The sequence below is a fragment of the Alligator mississippiensis genome, chromosome 6 (genome assembly GCF_030867095.1).
Source record: "Alligator mississippiensis isolate rAllMis1 chromosome 6, rAllMis1, whole genome shotgun sequence".
Classification (NCBI taxonomy): Eukaryota; Metazoa; Chordata; order Crocodylia; family Alligatoridae; genus Alligator; species Alligator mississippiensis.
In genome coordinates, this window is record NC_081829.1 from 95,470,019 (window position 1) to 95,485,465 (window position 15,447).

Consider the following 15,447-nt stretch of genomic DNA (forward strand, 5'->3'; position numbering starts at 1 on the left):
GAGCCTTCATGTGACAAGAATGTACACAATCAGTTTGTGTCATGTAGGGTTAACCAAAGTCAGTTTAAAAATCAACTCTGGGTTCAACCTGGTTTACATGATTTTAAGCTAGTATTTAGCCACTGTAAATATGTTTACACTGATGCAACTAAATCTATTTAAAATCCCATTTCTAATGATACTAATGCAGTTTTGCAGTTACACTAGGTCTCAGTCTGTCTGTCTAGATACACTTATCACCACAATCTCTCTGCCATGCCCTCTGTGCTGTTCCTGGGAACAGGCCTAGCATGGAAATGTGCAGGCCCCTTGTATGTATGTATGTAACCTTGCACTGAGTCATTCTGTGGCATACGGAAAGTCATTTCAATATGCAATTCTGTTCTGCAAGGTTTTATAGTATATTAGGGAAATACAGCCACAAGGACTCCAACAAAAACAGCTGTATGTTCTGGGGGAATCTGTCAGAGTCCACCTGGTTCCTGCCCGAATCCATTAAAAAAGCGTTACTTGCCAAGTCATGTTTTCTGCTCAGAATTGATCTTTTCATCTGGCTTTTGTTTTGTCTCATAGAAAGCAGGGGCGGGGTCTTCAGGAAGTCTCTGTAATGCTTTAGTGACCTACAGGATGCAGCTTTTTCTTCAAAGCTGGTGAAGAATGATGCTTTCCGTCTTACTCCATTATGTTTCCTTGGCAGGAGTGCTTCACCTATGTCCTGAAGGGCCACATTGCTGTGAGCGCAGCCATCTTCCCAAATGGAACCAAAGGTTGGTTGCTGATTGTCCTGAGCAGACAGGAGGGCTGATGATGGTAGTGCCTGAAGGATCAGCTGATCATTTAGAAGAGAATGAAGCTTGACAGCTTCAAATGCAGTAGGCAAACGTAGCAATCTTTTATTGTGGATCTCTATGTAACCATCAAGTTGGATTATGCTTATTGATCTGGCTTTTCTAACACCAGCTGGCACTGAATTCCTTGAGTCAACACGTGAGCTAATGGGAAGTTGCAGCTCTCTTTAGTTCAGAAGTTGTAACTTTTCATTGCCAATTGCATTATAAGATACCTGTGGCCACCTAGAATTTTGCTGCTGTTTTTGCGCTATATAGCGTGGCTACTGTAAACTCCATGGCCTTAGCAAAGAGATAACTCAGATCTCCTGCTTTAGAAGGGCAGACTGCTGCTTCTTGAGCTAATGGAGAATCTCCTTTTAGCTGTTAAGAGTATGGGGTCCATATTGCACAAAGAAGCTATTCTGATTCCACCCAGTAGAGGACAATGGTACGTGCATGTTTGCATGCACACATGCACGGGCACACGCATGCATAGAATTTGTTGCAGTATTATTTTTTCCAGTGTGAGATACCATTTTAGAATTGTATACTGTTTGCCTTTTTGAGTGGGTGGGAATACACCAACAGAAACGAGAACCTGAAGCAAAAAACAGAGAGCATTTAAAATGGCAGAGGCTAGATTTTCACATACGGGCCCTGAAACTGATGGGCAAGCTCCCCATTTTGGTGCTCTAGTTAACTTGTAGCTGTTGCATCATGCAAAAAGGGATGGCCGTTTTGTTCTCTTAATCACATCTCCAGTCCTGCCTACAGGGCGATGTCTTTTGAAGAGGAGAGAGCGTTGCATTGTCTATGGGCCATCTGCCCTCGGGGTTCGGTATCGAGTGTGATGACAACTAGGGTGGTTGTTTCAATAATGCAGACACCTGGGGAGGACCTTGTGACTAGGACAGCTACACTAAGTTCCTTTACTTGAAAACAGGTACTATGGTGAGGCTTCTTAGATGGTGTCTGTTTTATAACTTGTAATAGCTTGGGCTTTTACAACTGTCCCATACCCTGACTATGGTCTGAGCTGCCAGTGGGATTCACAAACTCTCTGTCATCCAGCGTGTGCAGTTCTTGCTAAGTGTCTGCTTCTTGCCCTTGCCCTGCAGGTCACCTTCTGGATTCCTTTGCCCGCTCTGCCTTGTGGGACACTGGTTTGGACTACCTGCATGGAACAGGACATGGAGTCGGGTCTTTCTTGAACGTGCATGAGGGCCCATGTGGCATTAGCTACAAAACCTTTGCTGACGAGCCCCTGGAAGCTGGCATGGTTGTCTCTGATGGTATTCAGCCCCACTAACTATATTGTTGGAGCAGGACAAACTGCTTAGGGAAAACGTCTGAAAAGCAGTGGAGAGGGATGTTTCCTGCCTTATCAGTCTGCCAAGTAATTCCTACTTCAGGATATCTAGAGGAAGACCTGACTAAGCTGGGACAAGTTTAAGACCCCACAGTCCATCAGGATGCCACAGGCCTGATTCCCGGTTCGTCCCTGTGTCACCGTTAGTCTGGAGATACACTGATGGGAAACCAGGTTAGGTGGTAAGGTAGGCCAGGGAACAGTCTCTCATTCTTCAAGGAAATGTTTGTTTTTAGCTGCAGCAGAGACAGGGGCATCTAAACTCCGAGGAGCTAATCCCGGCTTTGTCACTGGACCATGCAGCAGTCATTTAACCTTCCCATGACTCTGCTTCCCTAGCAGTGTGATAAATACACCGGGGAAGCCAAACTTCCTAACTCAACTAGTCACCAACCAAAATCCTGACGTGTCCGAGGCCCAGTTGTAGGGCACAACACGTTCCAGACAGGCACGCTCCAGAGTCAGTGGTTTGCAGATAGTGCCTCTGCCTATTGGAGGCTATAGGATGTTGAAAGTGGGGTGTGGATGCTAAGGGCCCAGTGCTATATTCCTCAGTTTGAGATCAATGCAAAAACAAATATAATTTTATTGGAATGGACATTAGATTTCCTGCCTTTATATAAAGTTTATACAACACAACACACTAGGCATAAATAGTCCAAAGATATTACTGTATTTAGTCACATACAAGATGCCCCTGATTATAAAACCAGTAATCCCCTCCAAATAATTAGATTTGATATATGGAAAATTTATGAATTTGATATAATTTTCCAGTATGAAATCTAATTATTGGAGGTTTGTCTTGAATTTGTCCCTCCCCTCTGACTACAGCAGGGAAAATAAATCTGGATTCAAGTTGCTTTTACACTTACTTCAGATAGAATCCACAAGTAACTCTGCCTCCCTCCAACTTCCCCCTGTAGTCCCTTCCCCCCTTCTAATGTCAGACCCTGCTTTCCCCGAGCACATGGAAGTGAGGAGCAAATTGGGAAAAAACTGACTTTGAAATAACCATAACTGTAGTACTTTGCATATAGTACCCATCGGTTTAGTTCATCCAGAATTGATGCATGTTACCTTTTTTGAAACTGCTGCAAGTTTTAGCAGAGGTGCTCTATAAACACACTTTTAAGCAGCATTTTGTCAGCTACTTCTATATAGCACAAACTATGCACGATACTAATCTAAAACCAAAGGCTCAAGATTTACCGTATAGTTTTATTGGGCTGGGCCTCAGCGAAGTCAATAGCATTTCAAGCCAGGATTACCCCATAACTCAGTATGTGTGTGCACTCCAGATGCTTCCCACCCCCAAAAGATTCACATACTAGTTATTCGCCACTCATGACTCCTGGGATCCTCCAAAAAATTATGTGCGGATGAGGTTCAGGGCTACCTGGTCTAGTACCACCTCATGGGGGGCAGGGCCACACTAATCATGTGCGACAGGCTGAGCGAGGGGGTAACAGAGGGGTTCTGGGTGAAATGTTTGGGGTCCTGTTTGGTGATGTTTACCAGACACTTAAGGCAGGTGAAGAAAAAGGAATCATTGGAAATGGGAAAGAAATACTCTGCTCAGCGGTAGGAGTGAAGAGTAAATCAAAATGTGTGCAGTATAGTGGCTCACCATGACTTGGAAAAGAGTCAGTACTGAGGGGGACTGTGCTTAATGGGCACAACCATATATCTTACTCAGATGCGCTGTACTGACCTATCCTTGTGGTAGGTTCCCATCAGCATGTTTGCTCAATATGATCCATGAATGTATAGTCATGCATAGTGTTGGCTGCATTTAATCAACTTCAGAGCTAGTTTCCATTACTAAGTACGTGCTGCTTTTAGCAACAGTTCAAAGACAGACAATGTATTTAAAGAGGTTTCCTTGTATGCATATGCAAGATGAGGGTTTTTGTCCTCCGTGCTGACTGGCGGGGGGAATTAACCTTGTCTTATAGTCAAGTAAGTATGGTATTTTATTAGTCATATAGTCATTACAGTTAAATATACTTCTTTTATTCAGTTTCATAGAACAAAATCCAGTCTCCATGAGCGACTTGACAGTGTATCCAACACATCACTGTCAGTCATTTTCACACTTGAGTTAAAATGTTCAGCTGTGTTAATACTACCACACCTGAGTTAAGGTTTTCAGTTGCAGGTTTCAGGGCTGCAACAGTGCACAGAGCTATGAAATAGGAGAGAGAGAGAGAGAGAGAGAGAGATTAGTTTACCAGGAATAGCAAGACAGCAAAATTCCAGAAGAAAGGATAAACTTGATTAATAGAACATTAAGACCATTAAAAAGGAGATGTGGTCATTGACACCGGTGGAGTGAAGAAAGATTAGCAGGAATCAGGTACATTATAATGAGCCATGAAGTCGATGGATTCCCTCAGCACTGCTTGAATGGAAATGCTGCTGCCTTTTCTGGGCAGCTGGTTTTAAAGATTGGCTGGAGAAGGAATCAAAGGGGGTTGCAACTGCTTTTCTACAGCCCCCTGTATCCTCCCCTGCTCAAATCGTTTGTCATTAAGGGACTTTCATCAGGAGCCACATTTAAACTTATATGTAACTAGCTTCTTCCTGAAGGATGGTAAGACTTCATTCAAGTTAGTAAGACCCTTCAGTAGAAATGTACTGGAAACAATGGGCATCCTTTAAAATGGGATGCTTTTCTTTCCTTTTGGGATGTGGATGAAGAGAATTTCTGTAGAGTTCTGGTCAGCCAAACACGCGTGGTGCATAATTTTATTTCTTCTCTTGAGTTCAATCATTCCCCATGCTCAGGGTCTTCTCTCTCTGTGAGAACGTTGTCAGTCACACTGATTGGATATCCATGCCAATTGGGTGAAATATAACATTTCACCTCTTTAGTCACCATATATATTAAGAACGTTTAGCCACCTGGATTAACCAGTGCCTGCAGGACATTTGCCCATTGCAATAAGTATCTATCTACACAGTGTTGCAAGGACTGATTGATTATCATCTCTCTTTGCAGAGCCTGGCTACTATGAAGATGGGTCTTTTGGGATCCGAATAGAAAATGTAGTTCTTGTGATCCCTGCTGAAACGAAGGTGAGTGGCTGTCTTGGGCATTGCCCGAGTAGCCCCTTCTCACTTTGCCATGAGTTGGTGTTTGCAAAAATGTTAACCTCTCTTGCGTTTGAATTAAACAAATGAGAACTGGAGGCAGGACAATGCTGTGGGCAGCTGAGTTGTGGCTTTGCCACTGGACTGAGGGACATGCTCTACTTGCACATGCTCTTCTCCAGAGAAACCTATAAAGAGCTTTTCTTTAAAGTGAAGAATGATTCTAGGTCTCTCCTTGTAAACAGAAATACTGAGGACAATGCTGCTGCTGTTGCAATTTGTACTGCTCCTTAAAAACTCATCAATTTGATCGCAGTACATGTATTACCCTAAGACTTCATAAAATGTCCTTTCTTTGGATATCCATGGGCCATAATCTCTTTTTCATGACCTTTGGGTGTCAATGCAGAGTGCAGCGTGGCTGGCACGGGGAATCTCTAGTTGATGTAGCAAGAATAGGCTCTTCGCCCCCATCTTTTGAGTAGGGGAGGATTAAGCTGTTATTAAACCAACTTGATTTTGAAAAGGGATGTTTTAATTTTTATGCTGAATTACTTGGGTTGAAATGTCTAGAAAGGAGACAATGAGCAACTCCAGGTTGCTTCCTTCTTTGTCAGAGCCTTATTGGGTTTGATGTTTAAGGGCTTTTGACTTCTGTGGGCTTTGGAGTAGGTCCTGAGTAAATGCATTTAGAAGTCCAGTGGAGTACTCTGCTTCTGAGCCAGACAAACTACACCAAGTGCCCAGAGCAAGGGTTGTGCCCAGCTAGAGCTAATGCCTCCTCTTTCCTCTGCAGTACAACTTCAAGAACAGAGGGAGCCTGACCTTTGAACCATTGACCCTGGTTCCGATCCAGACCAAAATGATTGATGTTCATTTACTGACACAGAAAGAGGTGAGGGCAGGAGTGATTCCTCCTCTTGAAAGCATTTCCCCCTTCCATTAAAAGATCCAGAATAGTGGGCTTTCTTTTCAGCATCTCGCAGGGCCACTTTGCATATATTTTTCAGGGGTGATGAGGCCACAAGGGACTAAATACCTCTGATGACATCGTCTCTGACATAATCTCTGCTCTAATCTTTTCAGACTTCCTCTGCTCCCTGTAGCACGTTCTCATCTCTCTCGTTCTGTTTCAGTCCTATTATTTTGACCCCCAGTGCATGACTTCACCTGCTCCAAATCCCTCCACTGATGAGTCTGTCCTTCCAGTAACCCCACACACGCTCCCTGAGTGAGGTCCCATGCAGTATGCTATCTGCCCCAGGCTTAATATTGCAGTCCTTATTCAGAGACAGTCCTGTTGAAGTCAATGGGCACATATTCAGGTATCTAATGAATGGGGAGTGTATAGCCCAAATTTGCAGAGGTGACTGCCAATTTGTGGGTGCCCTGTTGGAGATGCTGATTGCCAGAGGTGCTATAGTATCCTTAAAGCCCACTCAAGTGAGAGAGAGTCTCTTGTGAGGAGCCCCCCACTAAAAATCGGGTCCTGAGTATATTAGTTTAGACACCCAGGGTGCCTATACATGTTCAGCAAGGCTGCCCCAATGCACTGTAATTACAGTGTGTTGGAGCAGACTCAGTTAATTGAATCTGCTGGAGCATGGTAATTACTGCACACGTCACGGCTCCAGCGTCATGTGTATCAGCATCCCTGCTCTGAAAAATAGCAGTGGGGGTGCTTTAACTAAAGCTTGTCGAATGAACTTTAATTAAAGTGCCCCCACTGCCATTTTTCAGGGTGGGGATACTGATATACATGACACTCCGGACGCTTTAATTAGAGCCGCTCTTGGAGCCATTGTAATTAAAGCGCCCCCACCCAACTCCTGGAGCAATGTATAAAAGCCCCTAAAGTCTGTGAGCTACTTCTGAACATGTGAGCCTAGCTCTTTAAGCCAAGAGTCTGTCTCGCATTAATGACCTTGTCCTATAGTGGGGGCACTTTAATTAAAGTTCATTCAACGAGCTTTAGTTAAAACACCCCCACTGCCATTCTTCAGTGCAGGGATGCTCCCTTGGGTCTCTGTGGAAGTTCATGGGAGCTGCAGAGGTTGCAAACACAAAACGTGAATAGGCCAACCACTGCTTCGCCTTTTCCGGATCTGCTTCAGCATTGCACTTGTCACTCTCTCTCTAGTGTGACTGGGTGAACAATTACCATCAGAAGTGCCGGGAGGTGATCGGGGCAGAGCTGGAAAGGCAAGGCCGACACGAAGCTCTGCAGTGGCTTCTCAAGGAGACGGGACCCATTGCCAGAATGCACTGATAACGAATCTTCCCCGGGGATCGTTCACCGTCAGGCACGGACAGCGCCCGTCTGCTTTGAAAAGTGGATAGGGTTGGAAGAAAACAGTTTGCTATCCTTTGGGGAACACGGAGGGGGCGGGAGGGGGCATTTTGCTTGTTTTCTGCGTGTATTTGGTCACGGGGGAAAGAAAGGAAAGAAACAATTTCTCTGACCGTGAGCAAATATTAACAAACAAACAAAAAAAAGTCTTGAATTTGAAATCTGGGTCTTGAAGAAGTGGTTCTAGGAGACAGCATAGGATGGTTTTGTACTTCCTGGTTTTTCCGCTGTGAACACTCAGTGATTTTTACATTCAAAATCCACTTCCGTTAACAGTGGTGCTAATGAGCGTACATTTCTGACCAGCTAATAAATATTTCCAAGTCCTGATTGGCTCCGTTTGCTTTCAGTCTGTTTGGTTTCTGCTAGTGGTGTTGCTTGTTAGTCAACTTGAAGAATGGCTCTAACTGCACAGCAGCATTGCAGTTCTCTGTGCTACGAGCTATTGGGACCTTAGGCTTGGAAGGGACCTCAAGGATGCTCTAGTCCATTAGTCCTTGGCAGGTATGACGCCAAGTAGCCCTGCACCAGTCGCAAGTGCCACTCTGATCCGCTTCCCCTGCCTCATCTACTGCTCTGCTGTCTACTCCCTGCCCTGGGTTCCCTGCCCAATCTGTTGTTCTGCTTTATTTGCTGCTGTGCCATCTGCCCCCTCTCCAGTCTGCTGTGTGCCACTTGTGCTCTAGCGTGACCTACTGTTCTGCCGAAAGAGCCACTGTCCAGGTCAGGCTGAGACCTCAGGGGAGTCTTGTGCTCCTCGGTACATTCTGGCTGATTTCTGTGCAAGCTTGCAGAAAAATCTGATGGAGGGATACATGCACAAAGGGTCATGGCTGAAACTCCTGTCCTTGCATGTGGATGTCTCTCTGTCTACTTATACGACCACCATCCATGTCACTTGTTTGTGCAAGAGCTCATAGAATCACAGTCCTTTCTTCCCTAAACAGGGATTTTCTCTTAGAACAATAAATCAACTACATGGTTCTTGTCCAAGGACTGTATAAAACTTGCACAGAGCATGCGTTCTTGCTTGGTCCACCTCTGTACCAGGAACCATGCTCTGTCTGCATATCAGCACCTAATAAGATATTACAAGTAGACATAATTATTCACAGAAGCTCCACACCCTGCCTCCATATTTTTGGAGAGAATTACATTCTTCTCAATTCACTCGTACATCTTCCCTGTAAAGTTATTTTATTCACACTTCGCGTAAAGAAATCGGAGGTCATCCAAAAAATGCTTCATTGCTATTTTAACAATATGATCACTACAGGCTGTGCTTGCACTAACATTCACAGGGAGAGGATCCTGATTTTTAAGAGATGATGTCAAGCCGTTGTAGCTCCAGGTATTCTTTTAAGGTAACGCCTTGCATTAATAAAAGTGTTTCCATGCAATAAAAAATTGAAAACTAATTAATATCCATTACTGGGCATGAAGCTAATTCAGTAGCAGTAAAGATCCACCTGCAACATCAGTGAACTGGTGTGAAAATCCAGAAGCAACATTGGCTAGACACGGGAAATGAAACATGCATCTCCTGGGTACTAACAACCAAGGAAATAAAAAAAAAAAAAAAGAAATCAAGTGTAATTTGCTCGTCGCTTCTAATTCTCTTCATATAAGAGATAAATACACAGATCATTTTCTTAAAGATCATTTTTCCTTTAAATGTGTCCATGTCAAGCTGAGACTCTTCCTTATTGCCACCCATTTTTCCCCTCCCTGCGTACACGCTGTCAGAAGTGTGCTAGCTCCCCGAGTGGAAGGGAACCTCAAGAGTCATCTAATGCCCACTGCACAATACAGGATGCACTGCTCCTAAACCGTCCTAGATAAATGCCTCTTCTTGAAAACCTCCAATGAAGGAGATTCCCCAGCTCTCCTGGGCAGCCTGTTCCATTGTCCTACAGTTTTTAGAGTCAGGATTCACACAAGTTTAGGGCTGGAAGGGGCCTTGTGAATTCATCGGGTCCAGCCCACCTGCTCCTGGCAGGAAAGACTGTGGGGGTTAAATAACCCTGGCAGGGTGTGCGCCCAGTCTCCTTTTAAACATCTCCAGGGTAGGTTCCTGCACCATCCCTGCTGGGAGTCTCTTCCAGTGGTCACACAAACTGTGAAGAAGTTTTTACTTGTATCTAGTCTGCAACCTAGGGGCTTATGACCATTGCTCCTGGTTTTCCCCTGGGGCACTTTGGTGCATAGTTGTTTGCCTTGCCCCGATGTTCTCCCCTGGTACATTTGTAAGCTGCCACCAAATCCCCCCCAAGGTCTTTTCTTTTCCAGGCTGAACAGTCCCGTATCTGTCAGCCTTTCCTCTTCAGGCCTCCAGCCATACGAGTGGCTCGTCTCTGGGCTGTCACACTTCTCCATGTCCTTATTGAAGTGCAGTGCCCAGAACTGGATGCAGTCCTCCAGCTGTGGTCTCCCCAGTGCGGAGTACAGCAGGGGAACAACATCCTTAGTTTTGCTTGAGATGCATCGGCTGATGCACGCCAGCGTATTGTTTGCTCTGCCGAGTAGCATCACATTGGTGACTCATATTCATTTTATGGTCAGTTATGACTCCCAGGCCCCTTTCAGATGCGGTGCTAGCTAGCGTAGCACCACCTAGCCTATAAGTTGGTTGCAGATTTTTCCTCCCCAGATGGAGCATTTTACACTTCTCAGTGTTGAACAGCATCTGGTCCTGGTTCACCCCTCTAACTAATGTGTCTAGGTCCACCTGGATCGTCAGCCTACCCCCCATGCGTGGCTGCATTTCCCCAGAGCTTAGTGTCATGGGTGAACTTTGGATGCTTCTTTCTGAGCTTTAATCGAAATGTGCTTTCAGTTAACTCAGTTTAAACCTGTTGCTTCATGTCCTGCTCCTTCTGGCAAGGGAGAACATTATTCTCCTTCCTCTTTCTAGCAGCCTTTCAAATATTTGCAAACAAATATGCTGATCCCCCCCAAATCTCCTTTTTCTCTTGAAATAAGCATGCCCATTTTTCTCCAGCGTTCCTCATACAGCTGGCATTCCAGCTCCTCGGTCATCTTTGCATTTTAAGGATGTAGAGATGCTGGAAAGGATCCAGAGACAAGTAGCAAAGGCCAAAATGCACACAGCACTCCAGTTAAGGCCTAACCAGCACTGAGCGGGGTGGCACTGTCCCCTTCAGTGTCCTGCTTGAAATCCTCCTATCAATAAAACACAAAATTGCATGTGCTTAAAAAAAAATAATAAAAAAAATGATTATTATTACTACTATTGTTATTATTACTACTATTTTGCAGCTTCATTACACTCCTGAGACATGTTGCTGTACTGCTAACAATATCCTCTGGAGTACTTGTGACTGCTAAAGTTTGCAAGAATAAAAGTGTGTTAACCCGTAAGTCCCAGCCATCAAACACTAGCAATGTTCTGCACGTTGTCTCAAACTCTTGCCCATAGAAAGACAGGCTAGGGACTCCTCCATCAGAAAGCCAGCTGCCAAGTGTTAAATAAAATTGCCAAGAAGGATCTGTCTCCCACTGAAAAGACTGGAGAGATACTGAAATGCCACTGAAAAGACATTGCCCCCTTTTTTCCCCCCTCTGGCCTACCTAGCTCATCATCAGATACTGGAGGCAATTAAGAGCCCTGTCAAAGGGCTCCTTTATACTCCATAGCTCATACTTGCAGCCAGACCTGGCTACAGCAATCTTTTTACCACCCGCAAGTGTCTGATTTAAAGGCTTATTTTTCTCAGGAGAAGATCCCATTCCCAATCTAGAGGGCCTATAACCCAGCTGGATCCTTTTCTCAATCTGCAGAGGAGTTAAGGAAACCCAAACCTCCCCCCTCCATGGTCCAGCCTAAGACCCGGTATTCAGGAGCAGAAGACCAACTGCTCCTTCCCTGCACTGCACTCTACTTTCCCTGCTTGTCTTTCCCCTTCACATTGCTGCTTCTCCTCCCGCACCCTATTCTCCTCCCACCACATTTCACTCTGGGCTGCAGCCTTTAATAGCAGCTGTTTCCAGCTGGCTACTTCAACACAGCTGGGCTGAGGCAATTAAGGTTTCCCTTAGCCCTTTCCCAATCGCTGCCATATGGGGTGCTCGTAGCCCATCACCATCAGGAAGAAAAGAAATCTCCCAGGTCTACGTAGTTGAAACATCCCAACTGAGTGGTTGTGGGAGAGTTTGAAGCACTTCTCTTCCCCTGCTCCTACATTTCCCACAATTTCCTCCAAGTTTCTTTTGATGCAAACAAGACTGAAACGTTCAAGTGGTGTTATTTTCAAGACCCCTCACCCCTTCTCCAGTAGGAAAATGGAGAGATGGGAAGGGGGGAAAAAAAGATGGGAAACTCCTGTAGGAACCATTTCTCTCAGAAGAGCCAGTTTTGAGGGTGCTCATTTTTTTTTCCATCCAAGAAACTAAAAGAATTAAATGCAAAACTTTTGCACTTAATTTGTCCTTTCATTTGATTTTTTTTTTTTTTTTTTTTTGGTCATGGAAATTTTCAGCTGGGGGGAAAAATGGCCAATTTCAGTAAAAAAAAAAAAAAAAAAGGACTCAGTGGCAATATTGCCAGTTAACTCTACTTCTGTCTGCATTTTCTACCCTACTGGATGCACGATCAGGAAAAAAATGACTTTTTTGCACCAGTCCAGCATGTTACTGGAAGAGTTACAGCTGATATAAACCTGCCTGATTATATCCTGTATAACTCCCCATTGCCTTTCAAGGATAGTTTTGCTCAACAGCCTATAGCACCATCTGACTCGAGCCTTTTGAGCCAGGCTCTTGACAGCTATAAAAACAATGTAATTCCACCTCCGTGGACTTCCATCCATTTACTCCAGCTGGACATCTAGCTTGCAGTAGTGTCTAATAACAGTGCTGGGAAGCCACATAGTCTCTGACTGTATTTTGTGCGTGTGATGGGGGGTGGGGATGAAAGTTTTTTCTTTCCCTTAAAGTAAAAATATTATGAGAGACGGTCCCTATTTTTCCGAAAGGGCCAAAACAGCTTAGCTTAGCTTCCCCATTCAATCACGAAACGTGTCTGGTGCCAGGGCGCTGAACACTGCCCACGTGCCTATCGCTAGACCCAGCTTTCTAGACAAACAAGCCATTTCTCCTGGAGCGGTAAGATTCATATTCATTTAGCACAGGTAAAGAAAGCCTCTGTGGTCTTTAGGCTGCCTCCCTATAAAGCCTACCCCCTCCCTGGTCTTTGAATATAACCATAAGTGTGCCTGGCAGCGGTAAAATCCAGTTGCTTTGGGGTGTAAATGGCTCATAACTCAGCTGTACTCCAGTATTTGTTCATATGACTAGTAAAGCTGCCACTTCCCAAGGCAGCAACTGGAGTGAGCCTTTATTTTTTTAAGGCCTGGTTTGATTAAATAATGCTTCCAAGAACACTGGCATTTAGGAGCTGCCTGGCAAACACACCTAAGTCCGTTTGGCATTTAGGCCACACAAGATAAATGAGCTGCTATAGCCCTGCAAAGACCAAAGCCTAGGATATAATATATTGTAGCGTTCCAGAGTACCGGGGGGATCAGGGGTGATAAAGACAGACTCCAGCTTTCCTGCTTTATCAAAAATGGTACAAATAGTTGGTCGGAGCCCCTGTATATTAGAAATCTAGCAGTCATAACTCGTTTCCTTTGCCTGTAATATAGTCCCCAGCTGCGCCACGCGGATGCTGCGTGTGCTCCAGAAACTGGAGCGAGTTAACCCACTTCATATAAATTGTTTGCAAAGGGTTGAATACGCACGAGGTGACGGTGATGCATAGGGTCGCCATGGTAATTGGAGAGTGGGGCATTATGGGATACCATGCGAAATGTAGAGTAGAGCAGAAGGATTGCATAGGCACGAATTAAATGCAGTTTAAGCAACGGTGGCGTGTTCTGTCTGTCTACGCTCACGACCACAATTACCAGTGTGCGTTACCCCTCCTAATCACCGATCAATTTTAGCCTCATCATTTCCACTTCAAATATTGTCTCCTTTTTGGATACAGGCAACTGAAGCACAGGAGGACTGGTTTCAGGTCGCTCAGGAAGTCTGCGGCGGAGCCAGGAGCAGGACCCCATCTCCTGCGGTAACAGGAGACGAAGAACTCGACAGCCTCAAAATGCAGCCACGGAAAACCTCCAGCTCCTCCATACTGCTGCCACCTGGTAGTACAGAGTAGTAGTAACCTGGTTGTACACTCATTGAGCCAGCTGGTCAGCTGGAGTAAACGGGCATAGCCCTGCTGAGATGAAAGTACGTGACTTGGCATCAGATCTCGTGCAGGCTCGCTTGGTGTCAGTGGGTGGCTTTCTAGATGTTGATTTGTCCCATCCACCGACAGCTACATCCAGAACGGGTGAGCTCCAGCTCAGTTCCCCTAGCTCAGTGGTGCTCAACCTTTTTTTTGTAGCAGGACCTATTTATAAACATCACCATCCAGCCCCGACCCAGTGCCCCTCGCTCCCGACCTGCTGCTCCCTACCCCCAGCCTCCCAGTGCGTGGGGCAGCGGGTAGGAGCAGTGGGTTGGGAGCTCTGCCAGCCTGCAAGGGAAAAATCATGGTTTTCCATGTTTTTCTCCTTTAAAGTTTGTCGGTGACCCTTTCATATATTCTTGCGGCCCACTTTTGGTTGAGAAACGCTGCCCTCGCTCACCCTGCCCGCTACAGTGGTGTCCCCTCTCGTAGAAACATGGTGCTAGAAGGTTTTGCAGACGAATCTGTCAACAAAACCAGCAGTCACTGTTCCTAAAAGCTCTTCTGTGAACGTAAGCATTGAAACAGGGAAGGGAAGTTGGGGATTCTCCGTACTCGGAAACTTCCAAAAGCAAGTTAGACGCTTGGCTGGGATGCTTTAGTCCGGGATGATCCTGCCGTGAGCACGATGCTGGACTAGATGACCTTATGAGGTCTCTTCTAGCCCTATGCTCCTATGATCCCATGATCTTATAACATGGAGATCCTCCTGGGGTCTTCCTAGGTGCAAAATGCAATGCTGGCCCATGCGGCGAGAGTCCTTCCTTGCTTCCTGGCCTGGAAGGGACTGCGTGCTCTCCTGGGTGGCGGTGATCATTCAGGAGTTAAATGAAGCTGCCTGTTGGTAGTGCTTCAAGCTTGTTTTACATGACAAGGCCAGAAACTCTGTGGCGTTTGCTTTAATAGAAGTTACTGTTCTAATAAGGGAAAAATGAAACAAGAGCCTCTAGAGAGTAAAACTATGAACTGAGTTAGTGTTTAATTAAGTTGCCTATTAACAGTTGTGTTCTGGCCTGGAAGAATTTTAATACAACAATTAAAACAAGGAACTATCTTCTTTGGCTTTCCAGTTCCTCCGGGGATGCCTGCTTGGAGTCTGGGCGGCTCAGATCGAGCGCGATTTGTTTTGTTCTCTCCATCTCGTTAAAATGATTCTATATTTGGGAGGCTGCAGATGCAGGCAGATAAGCATTGCCGGAGAAAGTCCTCCCAAATTTTAGCGTAATTTGCTAAGGCTCGTTTCATGGCATTACGAGCAGGAAGAGTTTAGCACAGTTGTGGCCTTTAAAAGTTTCTGCTCTGTTGCAGGGTGAATTTCACTGGATAATGCCGAGGTCTTGTAAAAACTGGAGGGCAGTAGTTCAGTGCTGGGGAGAAGGAGGCCGCCCTGGTACCCAGCACAAATCAGTGTCGTGGCACGCAGGACTGGCGTGAAGCTCCCGGGAGGGACCTCCCCAGATCTGCTCCCCTGACTCCTTATGCAGCCTCGCCCCATAATCTTTTTAAACCAACCAAGTGCCACCTTAAAAGTTATTAGGTGTTG

General features: G+C 45.4%; 1 protein-coding gene across 2 annotated transcripts in view; it reads left to right on the top strand.

Moving 5' to 3' along the window:
- Positions 1-7,975, top strand: part of XPNPEP1 (X-prolyl aminopeptidase 1) — a 39,206-nt gene extending 31,231 nt beyond the window's left edge. For both annotated transcript variants that reach the window (XM_059730190.1, XM_019485982.2), the window contains exons 17-21: positions 698-767; positions 1,949-2,122; positions 5,204-5,280; positions 6,092-6,190; positions 7,436-7,975. In XM_059730190.1, the coding sequence (XP_059586173.1) occupies positions 698-767; positions 1,949-2,122; positions 5,204-5,280; positions 6,092-6,190; positions 7,436-7,564 (549 nt within the window). In that variant the 3' untranslated portion in view covers positions 7,565-7,975. The remainder of the gene's footprint in view (positions 1-697; positions 768-1,948; positions 2,123-5,203; positions 5,281-6,091; positions 6,191-7,435) is intronic.
- Positions 7,976-15,447: the final 7,472 nt, after the last annotated feature.